Source organism: Podarcis liolepis (genome assembly GCF_965112155.1).
Source record: "Podarcis liolepis genome assembly, chromosome: 1".
Lineage (NCBI taxonomy): Eukaryota > Metazoa > Chordata > Lepidosauria > Squamata > Lacertidae > Podarcis > Podarcis liolepis.
In genome coordinates, this window is record NC_139554.1 from 11,177,748 (window position 1) to 11,203,001 (window position 25,254).

The 25,254-nt window shown below is 45.2% G+C and overlaps 1 protein-coding gene across 2 annotated transcripts in view; it reads left to right on the forward strand.

Moving 5' to 3' along the window:
* The window catches only part of BRF1 (BRF1 general transcription factor IIIB subunit), a 199,194-nt gene that overhangs the window by 2,958 nt on the left and 170,982 nt on the right, over positions 1 to 25,254 (forward strand). For both annotated transcript variants that reach the window (XR_014529466.1, XM_083518401.1), the window contains exon 2: positions 9,486 to 9,563. Coding sequence is in view for 1 of the 2 variants with exons in the window: in XM_083518401.1 (XP_083374527.1) it covers positions 9,486 to 9,563 (78 nt within the window). In the remaining variant the exon portion in view is untranslated. The remainder of the gene's footprint in view (positions 1 to 9,485; positions 9,564 to 25,254) is intronic.

Sequence of the window (25,254 nt, forward strand, 5' to 3'; positions counted from 1 at the left end):
TTGGCTTGGGGCAGGGTTTGCATAACTCCATACCCTCCAACATTTCTCTGATGTAAATATGGACGTCCTAAGGAAAAGCAGGACATTCCGGGATCCCATCAGAAACCGGGGTGGCTTCTGTAAATCTGGGACTGTCCCTGGAAAATAAAGACACTTGGAGGGTCTGCTGGGGTTTAGTGTCCAAGGTGCGTGTGAGAGAGAAATGGGTGGTATTATTTATTATTTTTGTTTATTATTTATTAAATTTGCATACCACCCTACATTCGAAGATCACAGGGCTGTTTACAACATAGAAATGCAAAATGAGAACACAGAAGATTTATTTATTTATTTAACTTTACGTATTTGCTGGATTTGTTACCACCATTCATCCGTAGATCTCAGAGCACTTAACACAGGGGTAGGCAACCTAAGGCCCAGGGGCCGGATGCGGCCCAATCGCCTTCTCAATCCGGCATGCGGGTGGTCTGGGAATCAGCATGTTTTTACATGAGTAGAATGTGTCCTTTTATTTAAAATGCACCTCTGGGTTATTTGTGGGGCGTGGGAATTTGTTCATTCTCTCTCCCCCCCCCCCCGAAAAAATATAGTCCGGACCACCACATGGTCTGAGGGACGGTGGACTGGCCCATGGCTGGAAAAGGTCGCTGACCCCTGAATTAACAACATAAAAACACTAAATACATGATAAAAACAAGAACATCAGAGCAGTGTTCAAAATTAGCCAGGTGCTAGGTCCATTTTGTACCTGGCTTTCGACCACTTGTGAGCAAGTGAAGATGCCTGGATGCCAGAGTGGCGTCTCACATTTCCAGCCCCTGGGGAATCATTGGATCTGAACTGTTTTCACACACTAATACTCCATCCTGTAGAATTCTATCAGTTATATTTTATCTGCACAACCATAAAGAATTTGTGGAACCAAAATGCTTTTTATGTGTAGCCTGAACAGGAGCACTCACCATTAAGAAAAAGAGGTCAGAATAGGCCAATATATTTGGACTGTCCCTGGATCAAGTGACTTTTCTTCTTTAAGTTCTCAGATCTTTTAAACTAGCTCAAGGTTGTCATCTGAACTAGCCAGATGTTTAACTGAGAATCAATCGTAGTCAGTTCATCATTTGAAAAATAAGACATTCTGTTTTGGTGACTCTAACCTTGGTTTAAGGAACCATTTGGTGCTTACCTTAAATACCTGAGTTTCTAACACTGCATCAGAGGTTTTTCAGATTTGTGTAAACTTAGGACTCCGCCTTCAGGCCACTGGCTCATCCATCCCAGTATTGTTAACACTGGCTGGCAGCATCTCTCCTGGATTTTAGACAGGGGTGCTCTACCTGGAGATGCCACTGCGGATTCTGCCTGTGCCCTCCTCAAAGTAATAAAGACATGCATGCATTATTTCTTGGATGTGACAGCAATTTGGTAAAATGTGGGATGCTTTTAATGGCATACAAAAGAGGCTTCTTTGGAAGCATACCAGCTTCTTTGGAAGCATACCAGTCGTTCACACAGCTGATCACAGGTCATTTATTACTATTTAATTTATACACTGCTTTTAATAATAATAATAATAATAATAATAATAATAATAATAATAATAATAATAATAATAATAATTTATTATTTATACCCCGCCCATCTGGCTGGGTTTCCCCAGCCACTCTGGGCGGCTTCCAACTGAATATTAAAAACAGTACAGCTTCAAACATTAAAAACTTCCCTAAAGAGGGCTGCCTTCAGATGACTTTTAAAAGTAAAATAGTTGTTTATTGCTTTGACATCTGCTGGGAGGGAGTTCCACAGGGCAGGCGCCATTACCGAGAAGGCCCTCTGCCTGGTTCCCTGTAACCTTACTTCTCGCAATGAGGGAATGCAGTTCTTTGTGTGGGGGGCAGTTAAAGCAGGATTTTTTTTGGGGGGGTACTCTTTGAAAACAAGTTTTATATGACTGGGCGAAACTTCATTAAAAACCCCCAACAGATTTTGCTGTTATACCCTAAGGCTGCATGTGTGTGATTATGTTTCCTCATTCTTGCAAGACAGTCCTGCGAGGTAGGCTAGGAGGCTGAGAGGGTATTACAGGGTCACTATTACCTGTTAAGAGTTATGGCCATGTAGGGATTTGAACCTGTCTCCCTGGATGTTAGTTTGCCCGTTAACCACCAGGGCATGCTTGTTTGCAAATGAAGGATTCTCTTTGAATCACTTCTTTCCCAAATGCTGCCCCTGGCCTAAAAAAGTATTTTTAAATGTTTATATTGTGTGTGTGTGTGTGTGTGTGTGTGAGAGAGAGAGAGAGAGAGAGAGAGAGAGAATATCCCATTAACAGCACAGCAGTGGTTTGTGAAATCTCATTTACCTTTTGTCCCTCTGTAAAGGTAAAGATAAAGGGACCCCTGACCATTAGGTCCAGTTGTGGCTGACTCTGGGGTTGCGACGCTCATCTTGCTTTATTGGCCGAGGGAGCCAGCGTACAGCTTCCGGGTCATGTGGCCAGCATGACCAAGCCGCTTCTGGCAAACCACAGCAGTACACAGAAACGCCGTTTACCTTCCTGCTGGAGCGGTACCTATTTATCTACTTGCACTTTGACGTGCTTTTGAACTGCTAGGTTGGCAGGAGCAGGGACCAAGCAACAGGAGCTCACCCCGTTGTGGGGATTCGAACTGCCGACCTTCTGATCAGCAAGTCCTAGGCTCTGTGGTTTAAACCACAGCGCCACCCGTGTCCTTCTGTACCCTTCCTTAAAAACCAGACGCACAGTGATGGGTTAAAGTTATGACTTCAAGGCAATTCAGGCAGATATGTTCCTTTTAAACCACACCTTTAACAATTGATGGGGTTTTAGAGTGGGTGGGACGTTTTACTGTCTTTCCTCCCCAAATGTTTATATGTTTTTTAAAATTGTTTTTGACGTCACTTTTCATTGCCGTGGCAAAAAAAGACTAATAAATCTGATTAATACTAATACTAATAATGAGAAGGATTGGAAGCTTAATATGCAAAGGTTCAGAAAAGGGCAACCAAAATGATCAAGGGCATGGAGCGAACTCCCCTTTAACATGCAGGGTCTGGGACTTTTTAGCTTAGCCTTAGAGAAGGCGAGTAGCAGGTGACATGATGATTTTTATAGAATTATGTGTGGTATGGAGAAAGCAGTTAGAAGAAAGTTATTTCTCCTTTTCTTATAACATTAGAAGTCATGGACATCCAATGAAGCTGATTTTGGAAGATTCAGGACAGATACAGTGGTGCCCCGCAAGACGAATGCCTCGCAAGACGGAAAACCCGCTAGACGAAAGGGTTTTCCGTTTTTGAGCTGCTTCGCAAGACGATTTTCCCTATGGGCTTGCTTTGCAAGACGAAAACGTCTTGCGAGTGTTCCGATTTCCCCCCCGCTTTCCCCCCTTTTTCTAAGCTGCTAAGCCGCTAATAGCCTTTTAGCCGCTAATCCGCTAAGCCTTTAATAGCCGCTAAGCCTTTAATAGCCGCTAAACCGCTAATAGCGCTAATCCGCTAAGCCGCTAATAGGGTTGCTTCGCAAGACGAAAAAACTGCTAGACGAAGAGACTCGCGGAACGGATTAATTTCGTCTTGCGAGACACCACTGTAAAACTGACTTCTTCATGCAGCACATAATTGAACTATGGAACTCGCTCCCACAAGAGGCAATGATGGCACCAACCTAGGAGGTTTTAAAAGAGCATTAGACAAATTCACGGATGAGAGGGCTACCAGTGACTACTAGCCATGATGGTTGTGCTCTGCCTCCAATGTTGGAGGCAGCAATGCTTCTGAATAACAGGGTCCTGGAAACCACGGGGTGTGTGTGTGTGTGTGTGTGTGTGTGTGTGTGTGTGTGTGTAGAGGGCTCTTGTGGTTGAATCCTACTTGTGGGTTTCCCACTGGCATTTGGTCAGTCACTGTAAGACTAGGATGCTGGGCCTCGATGGGCCTTTCACCTAATCCAGCAGGCTCTTCTTATTTTTTTAGGGACTGAACAGCATGTGGTGGCTGTGCCAGAGGATTGGATTTAGGGCAGTTCGTAGCAGGGTAGGAGTGCAGTTCGAATGAGCTGAGGCTGGCAGGGAAGGGCCGTAGCTCAGAGGTAGCACATATTCTGTGCATGCAGGAGGTCTCAGGTTCATTTCCCAGCATCTGCTGGCAGGGTGGGGAATAGGAGATTGCTGTCTGAAATCCTGTGAGTTGCTGCCAGTCAGTGTTGACAATAATGGCTAGATGAACTTGCGGTCACCCTTAGTATAAGGTAAAGGGACCCCTGACCATTAGGTCCAGTCGTGACTGACTCGGGGGTTGCGGTGCTCATCTCGCTTTATTGGCTGAGGGAGCCGGCGTACAGCTTCCGGGTCATGTGGCCAGGATGACTAAGCCGCTTCTGGCGAAGCAGAGCAGTGCACGGAAATGCAGTTTACCTTCCCGCAGGAGCGGTACCTATTTATCTACTTGCACTGGTGTGCTTTCGAACTGCTAGGTTGGCAGGAGCAGGGACCGAGCAACGGGTTTTCACCCCATCGCGGGGATTCAAACTGCCAACCTTCTGATCGGCAGGTCTAGGCTTTGGGGGGCAGGTACTTTTGAGGACAGAAAAGACTTAGTTTTAAGAGGTCTGTGTGACTTTTGTGGGGGCTACTGCATAGTTTCTGAATTGCCCTGGATTTGCGTATCATTTTGAGGTGATAGAGATCAAGAGAGGGGACCTTAAGTGAATAGTGTGTGCACAGAGGAAGTGAAAAGGTGTAACCAATGATGGCTTAGATATGACTGAGTTGGGGAATGGCAGGAATCGGAGTGGATGTGATTTTTGGTGGGCTGAAGCCTGGGAAGTTGTGAGATCAGATTGAGTAGAATTTGGGGGGAAATTCTAGTAAAGGTAGATACCCCCCCCAAAAACCTATACAGATGCATCCATATAGTTCTCACAGTTCAATCCACTACATTTACTTACCTGACTTTCTTTCCTGCTATGTCTTCAATGCTCAAATCTGTTAGGTTTTTCTATCTATTTGGTCATGTTTCGTATTCAGAAGTACAGTGGTACCTCGGGTTACATACGCTTCAGGTTACAGACTCCGCTAACCCAGAAATAGTGCTTCAGGATGAGAACAGAAATCGTACTCCAGCAGCGTGGCAGCAGCTGGAGGCCCCATTAACTAAAGTGGTCTTCAGGTTAAGAACAGTTTCAGGTTAAGTACGGATCTCCGGAACGAATTAAGTACTTAACCTGAGGTACCACTGTATTTGTTTCTTCCTGTTCTTTCTTCATCAACCTCTCTTATTACAGAATCTGTTTTACCACTGAGTTTGGCAAGTGTCTAGAAAGGATGGTGAAAGCTGCAGAGGGAGGAAATTTAAGCATGTATGTGTACCTAACCTACTATGGCATCTGAAAATCAAGAAGTGTGCAGTAAGAAGTTGGTGTGACACCCACTTCTGCCCAGAAATTGAAGAAAATTTTGAAAGTCAGTGGGCAGTTTTAGCTGTAATAATCATCACAGGCTTATATTTATGGCAGGAACTTTAACAAATTTCACCTTTTTTCCATTCCCGATGAGTTGAGCAGGAAACAGGTCACTTTCTATTCACAAGATGGGATTAACAAGTGGGCACATTAAGAGTGGTGTCTTGGTTCTCAAACTTAATCCATTCCGGGAGTCCGTTCGACTTCTGAAAACCTTCGAAAACCAAGGCGTGGCTTCTTATTGGCTGCAGGAGCTTTCTGCACTCAATCGGAAGCCACGTCGGATGTTCTGCTTCCGAAAAACGTTCACAAACCGGAACATTTACTTCTGGGTTTGCAGCATTTGGGAGCCGATTTGTTCGGGAGCCAAGCAGTTCAAATACCAAGGTACCACTGTATAAAATATTACACTCCATAGCCCCTGAAACTTTCACTGTACTATCATCTTTTAGACACTGTCCAATGCCCATTTTGTAGCCCACCTACAAAACCCCAAGTTTGGCCTATTGATGAATTGAAGTTAGGCAACTTAAAACAAGCACGTACCCCCGAGCACTGATAACTTTTATTTCTTAACAGTGGTGCCAAAACTGCTCAAGATGTTAGCACTCTTCTACCATCTGTTTCAGTAATATTTTACAGAACTTGAAAGAGACATTGCCATGTTTAGACGCCAGAAGCATCCTTCCATAAATTATGATGCTGTTTGTTTTCAGTGGGAGATAGAATGCAGAATTTACTTGATACGTTGGTTGTCAATGTGGCCATTCCACCGGCTCATTAGGTAACCTTATAAAAGAGCTGGGACCTGAAATTGTTTGTTTTTCTCTTCTCTTCTCTTGCCAATCCTTTTGTAGCGGTCTTGGATTGATAATGGCTTATACAAATTTTAAACTGCCTTGAGTGGTTTGGCAGAAAAGTGGTATACAAATGCAATAAGTGAAATAAATAGAATCGTATTACCCCACGCCCCTATCCACTCTCCATATCTCTCTGCAAACTTCCACACATCTTTTCAGATGAGTGTATTTCTTAAATAAACAGAACAGCCCCAGCCTTTAGTTGAGCGGCTCATTCTCTGATAAAGGGTTTCAAGTGTCAGATAAGCTTGACTGATGGTTGTTGTTGTTTCTGTTATCCTAAAGCCCATTCATGCTGAATTCAAATGCAGAGTTTACTGCAGACATTGTTTCTCTGAGGTTCCTTATAGATTGCCTTCCGAAAGGAAGGCAGGAGGGATGGTCATGCAGAAGACGCCCTCATTTGTGGGTTATTTTAGTAGAGTAGGACTTGTACACAGACTGCCACTGTTTATGCTTACACATCTTGCCATTAGAGCAGGGGCAGGGAACTTGTGGCACCTCCAGAAAGTGCTGGCCTGCAGCTTCCATCTTCTTGGCTGTTCTGGCTGGGGTTGATGGAAGTTGGAGTCCAAGAACTTATGGAAGGCACTCAGGTTCCCCGCAGTTGAATTAGAAAAATAGCAGCTTTCCAAACTACAGGTGGTCTTAGGACAGGAAGATTTTAATTAGCATGGGCGCATTTCCTGCCTATAGACCTATTATAAACTTTATCTTTATTTATTAATTGTTACCTGCCTGTCGTCATATTATAGACTTTCTTGAGCGCCTCAGGAGTCATGTGGACAAAACAGATTGTTGGAATCATGTAGGAAAGATGCCACCCCTTATCATGGAAACAGATAACTGTTCCAGGGAAGCTGCACAGCATATGAGTGACTTTCTCATTGCATCTTTCATGGCTTCCTCCAGGTGTCAGTCTTGTATCATGCATCAGGGCTAAATCTCTTTCTGGCACCCTCTTCCTGTATATGCTGCTTTCATGACAGCAACAAAGGCTTGCTTGAGATGCTGCAGAGGATAGTTTGGCAGTTATGAAAATGCTGAATTGTGCACTTTGCGACTGCATTGATTCCCCCCCTTGCTTTTTATAGAGCTGTATTTCATCCAGAGAAGAACCTCAGAATCTGACTCCCACTGGGGTGGTACCTGGGAACAGAAGAGGGGTGGGGGGTGGGGATGTGGAGAGAATGGGCTTGACAGAACTTGTCTCTGTTGGAGAGTGTTCAGATCTGTTTACTTTCCTGTAAAATTGCTTGACAGCTGAATGGTAGAAGCTGAGAGTAGCCATCTTTTAGCAGTAGCTTTTGACTGAAAACCTCAGACTGAAAAAATTAAGAATCTTTGCCTTTGTTGCTATCAATTGCAGATACTATGGAACTGAAGCATCTAGCTTTTGTATCTTAAGTCTCCCAGTGTAGCCAATGTAATCCATGGTTATCTCACAGTTGGTTTGACACTTTCTGCATAAGTGGCAGGCTGCATTATAAGTGTGTAAAGTACCAGATAGTACGGGTTTCCTTCTTTGTTTTAGTATGTGCCATTTTTCTCTTTATAAGAGTGCAGTGGTGAAAATATTACTTAAACCCCCACACATTCTCTTACGGTAGAAAAATTAATATTCCTACCATAGTTACTTCCACATCATCAGCTTCCTTGGCTCAATAGTTCTGATAAATAAACCACTTTTTAGCACAAATTGTTCTGTTGTCAACTGGGAGAAGTCTGAAACTTAACATGCAAATGATTTCCAAAGAAATATGCTGAAAGAGGTCTGGATTGACACCTTTCATAAATGGCATAGAAACCAGAAATGTGTTTTTCATTTTAATTTTTTTCTTCTGACTGGACACATCACCATGGAATGGGCTCTGATGGCTCCTGGAATAATTTATTTGTTAGAAAAAAACTTTCAGTCTTGCACCCATGCTCTTTTAGTCTTGCACATCATGCAGTGTCATAGCTGGGCCACTACTCTGAGCTGGGGGAAGACACTTGTATCTCAAGTGGCAGCAGTGGATCCAGGAGAGCCCTCAGACTTTGAATGTGCTTCTTCAGAGGGCGTGTGACCCTGTCTAAAGCAGACTGCAGACAACACAGCTGAACAGAAGGACCGCTCACTAACAGCAACTCAGTCTTTGTCTGGATGAAGTTTCAGTGCATTAGCTCTCATCCAGTCCATTATTGCAACCAGGCATTGATTCAGCACATCCACTGCCTCACCTGCAGAAGATAAAAAGGAGAAATAGAGCTGTATATTGCCAGTATACTGATAATAGCGTACTCCAAAGCTCTGTATGAATCCCATTCAGTAGTTTGTTAAACAGCACGGGGACAGAACTGAGGTATCATATTCTGGCTTGTTCTTAAGTTGGTAATCATAGTTTGAAGGTAACAGGGAACATATTCTTAGAGGCTTCCTGATGTGTTTGCTTGCTACCTTTTGGAAGTTTGCTAAACCCCAAAGTACTACAGTAGTTAACATGCAGCCTGACTTAAAAAACCCAATAAGAATCTTTGGAAATGTTTGCATGTACCCCCACACTGTTTTTCTTCCTACATAAAAAGGTAAGGTGTCGTCACACTCTGCAGCTTGCGTGGCTGCCAATAGGTAGCTATGCCAGATGCAGCATGAGGAATAGCTGGCTGGCCCATGTAAGCTGTTTAACAGAGGGTGAGAAGCCCCTTCACACCGTTATTTAGCAAACTGCAGTGTGAAGTTCCTCTTCCTCCCTTTCAAACGGTTATGGGGTGAGAGAGGAGGGGCTTGGGGTGAGGTATGGGGGAAGGTGTAAAGAGAGTCTGGTTGGTCAGCTGTGTGGTAAGGGCAGAGAGATGGGTGGATGGAGTGGGTGAGCAGAGCAAGCAGCGATGGCAGCCCCTAGTAATATTGCACAACCTTTGCTCTGAGAGCCTGTTGCACTCTGTGATAGAAGCAGATGAAACTGCAGAAAGGAGAGCTCTTGAGTTCCCTTATGAGTGTTCTTGGATCCTTAATCAGCATAAGAGGAGCCTCTATGTCTAGGACCACTGAAGTTTGTTAGATGAAACACTTACTAAAAGGGAGCCATCACAAGATTTATTGTAATACCTCCATTAATCTGTAGTATTTGACAAGCTTTTTTCTTTTTTGTTCCTTGCAGCGGCAGGAAAAACACAAACAGTTGGAGGATTTCACGTCAACTTGGGAAAGGAATCGCGGGCGCAGACTCTCCAAAATGGTAACTTGTTATAACTTATTTAAAAACTAAAACTAAGGGGAAGGCTGCTCTGCTAAATAGTTCTATCCTAAAACTATCATGGGTTTGTCAGCTACTGATTGTGGGTGGCGTTTCAGAAAGGAGCAGCCATTTCTGATGGACAACTATTCTAACACCTTCTTGTGTGATGTGTTCTGTTGGAAGAGGGGGTTTACGTCAGGAAAATGGCACAAGTCTGACTGATTGGATGGTGGCACTTCAGCCAAGCCTTCTTGTACCCAATTTTTCCAGGGCAGTCTCTGAGCCCCACAAGGTTACTAGCACTCAGTAACCTTGCAATAGAGGGAGCATGTTTCCCAGGGCATTGTCTGAGAGCACATGATGCAGTTACTTTCCTGATGCCAAATGGGTGTGGATCTGTTCAGTTTCTGGATGGGAGACCACTTGGGAAACTTGTGTATTCTGCCTTGAGTGCTTTAATGGAAGAAAGGCAGGATATAAATAAATATCAATCAATCAATCAATCAATCGTGTGTAAAAGGTTGTTTTCAAGTTCAGGCTCCACAATATCTTTGTACTGAAATCTGGCAGATTCGTAATCCCCCATTCCCATTATTTATGATGATTCCAGACTCAAAATGGAATAGATGTATGCATTTTCTTACAATCTGTTCTGCACTAGCCTCCCGCAAAAGACGAAACTATGTGCTTTGGGAAACAACACCTCCTGCCCAAACAGCCTTTAACATTGTTGAGAAATAAAATTACGAAAAGGGTGGGTCTAATGTAGGAATGTTACTCAGGCTAAGTAAGCCTTGGTCTGATCAACGCTCTTCGAATAAATAAACCCTGGCTATTTCAACCCAACAAATGCTACTTATGTGCAACATCTGTTTATGGAGGCAGGCTTGTGCATTAGTGTCAAGAGCCAGATTAGACTCAGGGCCAGATTCAGACTTGGAGGGAGTGCTCTCCTGTTCAGTCCCTTTGCGTTGGAGAAGCTGGAGCTTGGACTGCAGGAACTAAAAGTTACTGCTCTGTTGACAAAGCAGGGGCAGAAGGCCAACCTCCCATATTTACATCAGATGTAGCTTTCATATTGTACACCGATCACATGGGCTGCTCTTTCTCTCTGTGCACATACTGCTTGGTATACCATGCCCATTGTGATGCGTACTTTATTTTTAAAATCCTATAGTGCAATTACTGTATATTTTAAAGCAAATTTTATAGCATAAAATATATACTACGTTTAAAAATGACAATGGGCTGTTCTTCTCATTTCCTCTGTATTTTGAGCTTTCTTTAGGCAGTTTGACACTGCCGTTATTTTCAATGTCATACCCTTAATCGCTTGTAGACTAATCTTGGGTGTTGTCTGTTTTCTAATGTAAGAATTGGCTGATTTTTTTCTCATGAGTTCTTGCCAGCATGTCCTGTAAGGGTGCATGTAAACTGATTTTTCTCCCCAAAAGTTTAGTTTCATACAGTTCTGGTAGTTTCAGTAAGTCCCTTAAAATTGATAATTAACCATGCTGAGCAGTGGTCACCACAACTAGCCCAAAGATGTTCAGGCATGTATTTTTTAAATGCCTCCAAATAAAATATTACCTGTGTTGTTTAGGGCTGATGGGAGTTGTAGTCCAGAAAATCTGAAGGGCACTGGGTTGGCAAACACTGTCCTAGAGAGCCCCATGCTGCTGATTCCATGACCAGACAATTTAAACCAGTGGCAGGGAATTTGTGGTTTTCCAGATGTTGTTGGACTACCATTTCCAAAATCCCTGAGCATTCACCATTCACTAGGGACTGATGGGAGTTGGAGTGCAACAGCACCTGGTGGGCCACAGGGTCGCCGTCGCTGATCTAAAAATTACTCCAGCCATGTCGCAGCGGCTCACAGAGAAGCAGCTTTTACTTAGCTAGGATTAGCATTTAAACAATTTCTTTGTTTTAAGAGTGTCTCTCATATCCCCAACAATGACTCCTAGAAGGAGTCCTTGAACGATGTATTCCACTTCTCTCCCTATCTCTCCATTCTGTCTTCTTTTGGCGACAGGGGCTGTCTACTCCATGGCACTATTAAACTGGAGTGCTTGGATTTAAGCTGGTTGAGTCCCACCAAAGTAAAACGGACACATGTCCCAGATACAGTGCTTGAAAGTAAAATGCTTTGCTAAACGGTTGTATAAAGAAGCAGACTGCTTGCAGAATTGTCTTCTTTTGTGGCTTAATCTGGGGCCGCCTTACTGACAGTGCATGGTGGGTATTCTCTTTCACTCGGTAGAAAGGAATGCAGACTTTAATCTGTGTAACAAGCCCTCCTCTGGCTTGCTGCCACTCTGTCTCTGAGAAACTCCTTTCCAGCGTGTGCAGCACTGTGCTGGCAGATTCCCCAGGTGCTGAAAGAACAGTCTGTATTAATGTACACAGCACTGGGGTGGATGAGGACATTCTTCCGACTTCGATGTGAAAAGCAGTTGGCTGGCCATTGTGCATAATCCCACCCCCTTCCTTTTTGGGCCAGGAGCAAATGAAACTGTGGGAATGATGTTGTAATTTTTGTTTTCACTGGCATTTGTTGACAAGTGTTTTGTCAGTTTGAAGTTCATGGAGCTTTGCCTGTTGACATATATATATATATATATATATATATATGTGTGTGTGTGTGTGTGTATGTGTATGTGTGTGTGTGTATATATGACCAAACTGCGGGAGGCAGTGGAAGACAGGAGTGCCTGCCGTGCTCTGGTCCATGGGGTCACGAAGAGTCAGACACGACTAAACAACAACATCATATATATAATATATATATATTTAAAGTAAAGCACTGCTGAAGAGTTGGTTCGAGAGGAAGTATGTCTGCCAGTGGAACCTGCTTTTTATTTTCAATCATTTGTCTTGTTAAATACAGTTTCCCTGGAAGGTTATGAGGAGTTATTCAGTCAGAAGATTAGTGATAGTGGACAGACCCTCTTGCAAGGAACTAACATTTGTGATATTCATCTGTAATTCCTAATAGCAGGCATTCTGGGGCACCCTTTCAGTTGATGGGGGCAGAAGTTACGGGCAATGGACCTGGTCAGTGCCCTCCATCAACTGAATATGCACCCCTGAGGGGGAGCGGGAACCACACAAGTGTGCAAGCAGCAACCTTAAGAGTTGTTAATGGGCTGCTTGAGACTTTTGGAATGGCTGCCTGAGAAAGGTGGTTAAGGTCAGAAAAGTGGCTGGGCATGAGAGTTGTGCCTCAGCATCCTTTGCGACATAAAAAAAAAATTACAGGTCATGCACTCCTTCCTTGGAACCCTTGGCTCCCCCCAGCAGCAAATACCGTATTTTTTTGCTCTATAACACGCACCAGACCATAACACGCATGTAGTTTTTAGAGGAGGAAAACAAGAAAAAAAATATTTTAAATGAAATAGTGGATATATGATTTTTGTGGTTCATGCTGTGGCCACAGACATGTGATCTGACAGTGAGTTTGGAGTAGCCCAATGCAAAAATCCTGAGGATCCATGTGGATCCATGCTTTGTAACCACGGAGGAGGGAAGGAAGGGGAACCATGGATCCTCTGCTCACGACTGCAGCAGATCCCCCCGCCACCCGTAGGCATTCGCTCCATAACACGCACAGACATTTCCCCTTACTTTCTAGGAGGAAAAAAGTGAGTGTTATGGTGCAAAAAATACGGTATATAGTTTAATGGAGTGTTCATATGTAACTTATTCTGAACATATAAGGGTAAAAATAAGAAGTCAGTATAGGTGACTGTGACTAAGACTGATAACTGCTACGGTTGTGAACTGACAAATATGGCATGACTGCCAGTTGGCTGAGGCATTCCAAATTTTGTCTGTTCACTTAAGACAGGTGTTGGGAAGCTTTGGTCTTCTAGAAGTTGCTCACATCGTCCTTTGCCATTGGTCATGCTTGCTGGGACTGATAGAAGCTGTAGTTCAGCAACATCTGGAGGGCCATAGGTTCCCCAGCCCCGACTTAAGGAAAACCTGAGCGCCAAGTTGCAGTGCTGAAATTCAGACTAGGTCATTTGTCCTTCCCATACTGTTTATTGACTTTAAGTCTGCAAGCAATCACGTGCACGCTTTCCTGGAAGTATGCTGAATAGAATTAGATTTGCTTCTGAATGCAGTGGGACTCGCTTCTGAGTGCACATCTTTTGGATTGCTTCAGCCCCCACAATAAAATATTTCAGGGGGCTGAGCCCCCCCAAAATTGATGAGCACATTCCCATTCATATGGTGTGTGTGCCCTGTGTCATGTGATCAGTTATGCAGGGCTGGGTTCACCTGGCCCCCCACAATATTTTATTCAAGTTGGCACCCCTGCTTTATGGGTATACTTAGAATTGTCACCTTAGAGAGGCAAGATGAAAATACTGATTTGGCAAACCTCTGTTGCGCCCTGGCGATTTGCCAATTACCTGGAACAGAGCTAGTTGAGGAATCGGGTATGTTAGTGTAGAGAGGGAAACAGCCAGAAACTTTCTTTGATGATCATGAATTCGTGTTCATGGAAATGAATGTCAAGTTTCTGAATTGTAACTTGGGAAGGTAGTACGTTCTTACAATCTAGTGTCCATCAGGCACTCCATCACAGGGCCACTCCTTTACAGAGCTAGCCTCAAGGACAGGCATACAGACAGGCTTCGGATGGTACAGATCAATGTAACTAGTTTTATTCAAAGGATTTCTTGGAAAATGTAGATGAGGCAAGTATTTTATTTCTTACAGACTTGAAAGTCCCGTGATACAGCAAAGTGACTGAAATCAGCTTGCAACTTGCATATTAAAATTCCACGTCTCAGTTTGTAATTCCCACTATCTCGAATTCCGCCACCAGTATTTTCACAGCCACCAAGAAAATAGTGTTTGTGAGAGCTACAAGATGACCTCTCTTAGCTAACTGTGTCTCCAATTTAGAACAAAACTTTGACATGTTTGTGCTAGGGCAGGGGTCGGCAAGGTTTACCTCGCTTGGGCTGGTTCACTCCAGCGGAGATCCCTCCCTGGGCCGGATTGCATGAGCGTGTGAATGCGTGTGCCCATAGTTTTCGGCATCTATTTCTGCGCAGACGCGATTTTCAGCACCGCGGAAGCGAGTCCCCGTGCCACGCTGGGCCGGTTTAGCACAGTGCGCAGGGACTCGCTGAGTGGGCGGCTCATGTGCCCGTTAGACGACCCCCGTGGGCTGCTTGTGGCCCATGGGCCTTAGGTTGCCTACCCCTGTGCTAGGGCCAAGGCTAGACTTGGGGCAGACAAGTTGAAGAGGGTCATACAGGACTTTAATTTAAAATACAGTAGATTATAGGGAAAAGGGGTATATGGGATAGTTTCTCTGGAGAAGGGTAGTACCCCTGGTGAGGGATATATCGTGCTCCTTGTGCCCTGGGGTAGTCACTTCAGTGCTTCTAATACAGCGGTTTGGCTTTATCCTCAGAGGCGCACCCCATTGTCTCTTAAGACAGATAGATGCCGACTGCCAACAAATATGGAATAGGGATATTAATCCAGATCCACACCCCTATATTTTTTACATGCATTATATGTGATGGAATGATCTGTGGTTAACAGATGCTTACTTGCTTCATTTATTTGTTTAAGGAACTGGGTGTCCTGATAAGTAAGTATTGGAATAACTTAATTCAGTTAGGTACCTCTTCCCCCCAGCTGGCTTTAGTTCATCCTCACATTGTCATGTCTTTCAAGGTGAAACAGATTTGGGGGAAAGGGAATTAAGATTTAATCCAAATCTCATATGTAGCGGTCAATAATTTACCACTTAATTTAGCAGTTAACCCACCGTAAATTCCATCCCTCCCTCTCTCTTCCACCCACTTCATAGTGCTGGAATATATCATCAAACTTCCCAGCTTGTTTCTCCCTTAGGAAATGCTAATGATTTTTACCCTGTTTTTATCTTCCAGCCAGGTTATTTTTCCTGACTTGCTCTTCTTCAGACACAAACATTGAAATTCTTTTATTCACATCCTTCATCCTGGAATTTTCTCCGCTTCATTTTGGGCAATCTTTACCCCTTGATTTCAATCTTCTCAAATCAGATCAAAGAACAGGTCTGATGATTTATTGGATTTACATATGGCCTTCGTACCAACGCACCCAAGGGAAGTTTACAATTTAAAGACTAAAACAAATGCATTATATAAAATGAAGATTGACACAGTCCTCTCATTCCAACTGACTGGTAACCCAGTCAGATGAGCGTAATGATAATATCAATAACAATAATAATAAACGTAATGATGATGATAATAATAGTAATAATAATAATAATAATAATAATAATAATAATAATAATCTGATAATATGTTTGCTCCCTGGCCTGGGCTCCAGCCTACAAGCTTATTGCATGTTCCTGATCTCTTGACCACAGTTAGTATTCATGGAACATTACATTTGTACCAGGCCACTTAATGATGATACTGCTGAGAGAAATGAGTCATGTAACCAAAACAGTATGGAAAGTTTGTGCATACGAAGTGAAAAAAAATATATTTTTCTTTTTCTTAATGCAAGTACTTTTTAAATGAATTGGCAGAAGCATTTTTACTACATTTCCCCCTGGAGTTGAATACTATGCAAAAATAAGAAAGCTATTCATTTGGTGAAATTGTTGTTTTGCTGCTGCTAATAGTTCTCTAATGGCATTTAGAACTTGGTAATTTATTTGCAGACCTGAGTTCATAATGCTTCAAAACCATTGAACTGGTATTTCTTGATTAAGAAATACATCAGGAAGGTTAGATTGCTTAAAGCAAAATTGGAGAATTGCAAAATTGAAGCTGCAGACCATTTTGTATTTTTAAGAGCAAGGAAGGTTGGGGGCAAGGTGTGGGGAGAGAGGTGGCATAACTATAGGTATGGATTTGGAATGACAGAATCAGACAGACAGATGAAATGCATTCTTAGGGAGTCAGCAAAGTTGTCAAGAATATATGAACTGGTATTAATGGTTTATTAATCCATCTATCCTAATTTGTTGGAGGCAAAACATGGGCTGTGTAGTAATTTCTTGAGGATAACCTATTTCAGAAAACGGAAGAAGCAATGAGGAATATGACGGGTCTTGAATTGTTTCTGTCAAATACGGAAGGACTGGTGGAAAATGTGAAAGTTGCTGACATCTTGAGTGGCAGTAATCCTAAGCGAGGGAGAGATAGTAGCAAAGTTGACAGTGAGAATATTCGTGCAGAAAACGAGTTAAAAATATAAAAATACAGTTATTTAGATATGCCAGCCCCATTGAAGCCGACGATTCTGAAATATGTTAGTGATCTCAGAACCATTCATTCACAGCTGTGTTTGGGAGCCCATGAAGAACTGACCTTCTTATCAGTAAAGCGATCCTTTTGGCTCTTCACAATCTGATTTTTCACCATCCTGAATAATTTGCTGCTACAGTGGTGCCTCGCAAGACGAAATTAATCCGTTCCGCGAGTCTCTTCGTCTAGCGGTTTCTTCGTCTTGCGAAGCAACCCTCTTAGCGGATTAGCGCTATTAGCGGTTTAGCGGCTATTAAAGGTTTAGCAGCTATTAAAGGATTAGCGGATTAGCGGCTAAAAGGCTATTAGCGGATTAGCGGTTTAGAAAAAGGGGGGGGGGAAAGCAGAAAAAAATCGGAACACTTGCAAGACGTTTTCATCTTGCAAAGCAAGCCCATAGGGAAAATCGTCTTGCGAAGCAGCTCAAAAACGGAAAACCCTTTCGTCTAGCGGGTTTTCCGTCTTGCGAGGCATTCGTCTAGCAGGGCACAACTGTATCTGCAAACTTTGCCACCAGGACTGTAGTACCTCAAGGACTTCTTCTCCCCATATGAACCAACCTGAACCCTGCAATAATCATTTGAGGTCCTTTTTCACGTGCCTCCTTTATAAGATTTCTGGCGGCTGGCAACCCAGGGTTCCCTCTCCCTAGGGTGGATTGTCTGGTGCCTTCATTACATATCTTTATGTTTCTCTGTAACCGGGCCTTTGGCTGATTGAACGTTCTGTGGCCTTTAAAATGTGTTTGTGGGAGGAGGGGTTATTGGTTTGTTTTTGCTTTGTTATGTATTTTGTGTTCTTATTTTGTATTTTTATGTTGTAAACTGCCCTGTGATCTTTGGATGAAGGGCAGTATACAAACAAAACAAAAGCTTTAGAAGTAGGAGATATGCTGTGGACTTTTGTGGGTGGTACTGGGAGAACCTGTTAATAATTTTTATGCTTATTTTGATCTCATTTTGCAATATTTGCTTACTATGGATCTAAAGGGTGGGGGTCTGTTGGCAGAGTGAGGAACCCCATTGTCATGTCCCCACTTTTATTTGTTCTTCTATGAAAATCAAAGCATGGCTGATGTTGGTGCCGTCATCAGTGCAGCCCCAGTGTTCCATTTCATATCCTACACACACAGTGATTATACACAGTGCTCTTTTCCTTGTATTATGCATGAAGTCAAAGCTAAGAGTCATAAAGCAATTTCTGTAAGCCCATTAAAGTGAGAGCTTTTTTCCCTGTAGAGAATTAGATGTGCAGCCTGTGTGTTGGCAAATTTAGTGGCAAATGGGGTTTGGTTGAAACTGTATTTAAAAACACAGTTAACAGCATTAAAACTCCTAGAGGGAGCTGTGTGTTGCACGTGACCGTACATTTCCAGCATGAGTAAAACGTTAACTCCATGTGTGAATGCACACATGTCTGTGCCCATTGTTGGGAGCTTGTCAGCTGAGCTAACAAAATACCTTAAGCCAACTCAAATTTTCAAGAAATTATTGCCTTGTATGGCTTTTATGCTGAATAATACAGTGGCGATCTACATAAATAAATAGCTGGGGGACCCAGTATGTTTCAAGATGTATCTATATCTTTACTCTTCATCAGGGTAAAACGAAAGCAACGACACACAGTACGTCAAGCTGGTGTCCACTTAAAGAAATCTTAACTGATGAATTAGCCAAATTCCTCTGATTAATCAGTTAAGGGAATAATCCTATATAATATTGTATTCTGCTCTGGTCAGACCTCACCTGGAGTACTGTCTCCAGTTCTGGGCACCACAGTTCAAGAAGGACACTGACAAACTGGAACGTGTCCAGAGGAGGGCAACCAAAATGGTCAAAGGCCTGGAAATGATGCCTTATGAGGAACGGCTAAGGGAGCTGGGCATGTTTAGCCTGGAGAAGAGGAGGTTAAGGGGTGATATGATAGCCATGTTCAAATATATAAAAGGATGTCACATAGAGGAGGGAGAAAGGTTGTTTTCTGCTGCTCCAGAGAAGCGGACACGGAGCAATGGATCCAAACTACAAGAAAGAAGATTCCACCTAAACATTAGGAAGAACTTCCTGACAGTAAGAGCTGTTTGACAATGGAATTTGCTGCCAAGGAGTGTGGTGGAGTCTCCTACTTTGGAGGTCTTTAAGCAGAGGCTTGACAACCATATGTCAGGAGTGCTCTGATGGTGTTTCCTGCTTGGCAGGGGGTTGGACTCGATGGCCCTTGTGGTCTCTTCCAACTCTATGATTCTATGATTCTATACACAAGAAGCTCTCATAAAGCAACCCAGTGTAGATTAAGCCAGCGTAAAGTACACCAGATCCAAGCTTGTTTCACAAGTGGCAGAGGGAAAACAAGCCTTTAAAATAGGGTTGGCGTTACACCAGTGTGTTTCCACAGCTAAAGTTACACCAGGTTGCCAGGCACATGACCAAGCCGAACAGGCTTGGGATCCCACTGATGGGGAGTTTTGCCAGCATAGCCTGGCTGCATTAGAAACCTCCTGGCTCAGCCAGCGATCCACTAGATCAGTGGTTCCCAATTGGCTAATTACTGAGGACCCCCTATTTCTCAAAAGCCAAGCCACGAACCCCCTACTTTTGAAAAATTTGATAACTCTATGCACTAGCATAGCTAGGGGCCAGGGGGGTGGGGCACCCCGGGCAGCACTTACATTGGGGACGGCACGCCGGGGCCCAAGGTGACGTGCTAGTCCAGGTGCCCCAGAGCTTGGCGTGCTGCTTCCAAAAGCAGTGCAGCCCAGGGCTGGGCTCTTAGCGCGCTGAGCTGCTGCATCCTCCCCTGGCCCCATGAGTGGTGCTGGCCCCATGAGTCCGCGTGCCACCTCGCCACAGGTACCCTCCAGCAGAAGGGCACCTGCGAGTTACTGCAAGTGCCTGCAGGATGCCAGAGCTGCCATACTGTGTCACTCACTGTCTCCCTCTAGCTGGAGGGTACTCCGCGGGAACACGGCAGCTCTGGCCCCAGCCCTGTGCTGCTTTTGCAGGCTGCGCTAGGGCGGTGCACGAGCACTGTGTCCCACTCCATGGCCCTCCAGGTAGAGGGTGCTGGGAGGGACACAGTTCTGGCAGTTTGCCCTGCCTCAGCTTCCCCCACCCCCATAAGCGCCCCGCCCTACCCCAGGCGCCCCAGCGGCTTGCTGCGCTGCTGACTCTATGGTAGTTACCTTTGCAAAGCAATTTTTTTGAACAAAATATGGGGTAGCTCCTAATAAGCAAAGGTTTTTAGGTATACTAAAAACAGACTAGGACTGGCTGAGCGATACCTCGTGATAGATCAGCAGCTAAACATCGCGATATTCCGATATATCACGATGTCTGAAATTGGAGATCAGGCATGGAGATGAGGGAAGGAGCAGCCTTGGAGATCTGGTGGGTGGGGGCAGGAGAGGAAGTGGAATCACCTCCATCGCATGCTTTGAGGGGATGGGGGTGCATCAAGCTGCCATCAGCGAGGCAGCCTGCGAAGATGCACTCCCACTATGGCAGCTGCTACTTTCCTGCTGACTGAGAAAAGCTGCTGTGCCTCAGTGCCAGAGGAAGGTAGTGCCACAGTGCCTTGAATTGAGGGCAATCAGCTGCCCTGTTCTCCGTATGTGTGAGGGCAAGGCAGTGCCTTACAATCGGCTACCCTGGTCTCCCTCAGTGTAAGGGAAGGCAGCTCAGATCAGCAGTGTTATTGGCTGAGATCATCTTGAGATATCAGCGGTGCCTTGAAATCGGCTGCCCAGCTCTCACATCCGCGAGGAGCAATATATTGTTGCATATTGCCAAGTCAAAATCATTATCAAGGTGTGATTTCAAAACTGGTTTTGGCCAATGTATTGAAAAACCACACAGTGCTCAAATAGACCATAAAATTGCGATATTACCATGCAAAAATGACAAAAATTAGGAGGGGAGGCAAGGGATGGGGCCGTAGACCCCCTTGGTGCGTTCTGGACCCCGAATTGGAAACCTACACTGGATCCTAACCCTGCTGAACCTGGTGGGTCTTGTTATAGGATCACTCCTTTAATCAGCATAACTGCGAATATGAATAAAACAGTGTTTCTGAAGGCACTCTCTTTGATTTTAGGTAATGCACCCACCAACATTTTCAAACAAGGGCTCTATGTCTTGGCTTTTGAAAAACAAGGGGCCCCGCAGTACTTAGTTAATTGGGGACCACTGCATTATTGGGGGATTATTGGATTGTCTTTGTCTTTGTTTTTATTATGTATTTTGTGTGTTTTTCTATTGTAATTTTATGTTTGAAGCACCCTGAGATCTACGGGTATAGGGCGCTATACAGATCTAATAAGTACAGTGGTACCTTGGGTTACATACGCTTCAGGTTACGTACGCTTCAGGTTACAGACTCCACTAACCCAGAAACATTACCTTGTGTTAAGAACTTTGCTTCAGGGTGAGAACAGAAATCGTGCGGCGGCGGCGCAGCAACAGCGGGAGGCCCCATTGGCTAAAGTGCTGCTTCAGGTTAAGAACAGTTTCAGGTTAAGAACGGACCTCCGGAACAAATTAAGTACGTAACCAGAGGTACCACTGTAAATAGTAAACAGCCACAAGAGCTGCTATCTAAGAAGAGGCATTCCCTCTTGAGTCAGAGAGGAGGAATGTCTCCTCTAAGATGGTGTCTGCCACCTGCAGTTTTTTTTAATGGTTCCATGGACTTCTAATTGACCAAAAGGCATTTAAGCGGTGAATCAGCTGTACATTGTGGGCCTAATTATGTCTTGTGTTTTGTCTCTTGGTAGGATTCCTGATGTAGAGCACTGGTTTTCCAGCTATTAATTCAGTGTAATTTTGAAGCCTTTTTGCACATTGTTGCTATGTTTTATGCTTTATTTTGTGTGCAACCCTCTTGGTGGATTATATTCATATAAAAGCGGTGCCTCTTTACAAGTACTGTAAATTGATATTCCTTGAGTGAAGGACACTCATCTATTCAAGCTTAATTTGATTCCTTTAGATTTGTAAGATTATGGGTGGGTAGCAAATTCTCTCTCTTGCTCACATGCGCACCATGCACAGTTCAGCTCTCTAATCACTGCTGCCAGGCAGCTGAAGACTCTGAAGAAAGATAGAGACTGCCTGGGAACATTGCTTAGTTGGTTGGTTATGTCCATTTTATTTTATTGCAAGGCTCAGAGTTTATGCTAATATATATATCTTAATCAAACCTGTCCAGTTACTGTAGGCTAAGTGCCCGCAGTGGTGTCTCCTGCACTTTAAACAAATTTGATAAGGGTGATTGTTGGCCTATGATACTTACAACAACAAAGGACTTATTAATGGGAGGGCTATTGCCGTATATTGAGTCAGATCATTGGTAAGTCTAGCTCAGTATTGTCTTCACAGACATGCAGTGGCTCCCCAGGACAAAGCTAAATGATAAAGCAGCCACCAGGTGACCTTTCCTGGGGTGGCAGATTCTGAAGACCTGCCTGCCCTGCTCTTGCTTCTGAACCTTTCTCCAGCTTCACTGCTTGGATAACTCCAAATTTCATATTGGTTGGAACTTCCTCTAAATACAAACTGAAGTTGAGTTTCTGAGGATGTCAGATTAGGCACCAGGTATACTGCATGTGTTTTGAGTTATAGTGCTGAGGAGACTCTTGAGAGTCCCATGGACTGCAAGAAGATCAAACCTATCCATTCTGAAGGAAATCAGCCCTGAGTGCTCACTGGAAGGACAGATCCTGAAGCTGAGGGAGGCTCCAATACTTTGGCCACCTCATGAGAAGAGAAGACTCCCTGGAAAAGACCCTGATATTGGGAAAGATGGAGGGCACAAGGAGAAGGGGACAACAGAGGACGAGATGGTTGGACAGTGTTCTCGAAGCTACCAGCATGAGTTTGACCAAACTGTGGGAGGCAGTGGAAGACAGGAGTGCCTGGCGTGCTCTGGTCCATGGGGTCACGAAAAGTCGGACACAACTAAACAACAACAATACCGTATGTGTAGTAAATATGAGGACCAGCAGTGAATTTTTGCTTCTTTCTGCGTTGTACTAAGACACTCCTAAAATGAGCTCTTTGGTCGTACAGAGGAAGCTGCCTTTGTTCATTGATGCATCTATCTCACTATTGTCTATTTCAGTGTTTCCCAACCTTTTTTGGGCAAAGGCACACTTGTTTCATGAAAAAAATCTCGAGGCACACCACCATTACAGCCCCGTGACGTCAGCGCGCAGCGTCACGCCGGGAGGGACATGAATTGCTAGCAAATTACATAATCACCTCCTTGAGGGCTGGCTCATCTTCTCCGAAGGCAGAACCCCATTAATTAACAGCACAGACTCACACCATAGCCAAGACGAGGGGGAAAACCTCAGTCATGCACAGTCATGCACATGTGGGGGCTAAATGAGGACGAAGACCGGGCAGAGAGCAGGGTTCAAATCACCCCACCTGGCCAGGACAATCCCTGGGAGCTCCCTTGGGCCACTCGCCTGACCCACCTCGCAGGGCTGTTGTTGCGAGGATAACACGGGGAGAACCACGCGCGCCCCCGGGAGCTCCTTGGAGGAGAAAGCGGGCGATGAATGCAATGCACGAAATATATGAGAGGCGACCAGGTTTTGCAGGTGAGGGGCCCCCGCCAGCCTCCGCTTCCAACACCCGGCGCAACGACGCCGAAGTTTCCCCCCGGGCTCGGCTCGGGGAGCAGCGCTGCTCCCCCCCCCCCGGCTCCCCTTCGCCCTCCCGGCTCTCTCTGCCACCCACTGGGGACCCCCCTCACCTGCCAAGTCCGGAGCGCCGGTGGAAGTTGCATGCATGCATGCAGGGTGCCGCGTTGCCATTGCATTGCATTGCACTCCATGCAACGCCTGCACGCATGCATTGCCTTGCACGCCCGCCAAAGGGTCTCCCCGCGGTCTGATGCGTCCCCTCCGGCGCGGATGCAGCATTGCAAAAATAAAAAACCCCCGACGCAGCCCTACCTGGGGGGCAGCCTCCGCCTCCGCCGCTCCGCCTCCGCGGGGATCCCCGGGCTCCATCCTGCCGCCCGATCTCCGCGGGGGCGCAGGCAGGCTGCGCGGGGTCTGCGCGGAAGAGCCCCTGCCCGCCCGGCCGCCGCTGCGCTCATTCCATGGCCGGGAGAAGAGCGCTTCAAACAAAACGCCCGGCCCGCCAGGCCACGCTGGGAAACGTAGTTCGCGCACCCCGCGCGGGCGCGGAGCCTAAGGGCGAGGGGACAACGGATCCCGGCAGTCCCCGCGCCGGGGACGGAGGGGGAGAGGCCGGGTGCAGGGATGGAGGGATGGGTGGGCGAGCGAGTGAGTGAGTGGCAGCCGCCAAGCCTTGGCCGAGAGCCAGGAAGTGCCTCCCCGGAGGAGGAGGAGGAGGAGGAGGGAGGCGCAGAGCGGGAGGGAGGGAGGGAACCCCAGGGGTCATCTAGTGACGGCGCCCCAATCGAAAATGTGACTTTAAAAAAAAATCTTTCGAATTTTTTAATTTTTCCCGCGGCACACCAGGCAACATCTCGCGGCACACTAGTGTGCCGCGGAACAGTGGTTGGGAAACACTGGTCTATTTTACATGATTTGGCAGTAGCTTGCCAGGATTTCAGGCAGGACTCTTTCCCAGCCTTACCTGGGATCTCTTGCAAGTAAAACACATGCTTTGAACACACCTTTAGCCCTTATTTAAGTTGGGACAAGCTTACTTTTATTCCATTCTGGTAGAGGAGTGTTGTAAATCGTACAAGAGAGGCTGTATCATGGAACAGGATATAGTGACTGTACTCAGTAGCTCCTGTTCTTTGGTGCGTAGGGGAAGACCTGAGATGTACAATAGTTTGCTGGTGATTCAGAGACATGGTGCCCGTGGAGGGCTGATTCCACTGCCAAAATAGCCGCAGCACACACCTTGCATTAGTGACCACTTGTTTGTGATTCCCTGTGCACTAGTCTGTAGGCCAGAGCAGGGAAGGGGAAGGAGGAGATAATATCTGATCCACCTCCATTAACCCTTCTCAGCTTGCTTTGTAGACATGGCAGGTGTTTTTGCCAGTGGTTTCTGCAGTGTGTTTCCACAGTGTGCCATTTTCTCACCCAGGTCTGTTGAGCCATAGCATTTTTTCTCACGCTGGATGCACTTTTCTCTCTTCATTATGTTGGGAGTCTACAAAATAAAACATTTATTTTGGCACCATATCCCTGGAAGGAGCTTCTCTTGAAATTCTGGGCTGGAATTGACTCTGCATTCTAATGGTGCCTGTGCATATGTGAGAAACGGAGGGGGAGGAACGCAGCCGCGGCACTTGCAACCCTTCCCTTTTGAAGGGGAAGGAAGGTATTTTGTGTTCTGTTCTTTGGCTTGAGTTCACGCGAGTGGGAGGATTTGTAGAAATGTTCTGTTTATTAGCTGTTTGCAGCAGATGAG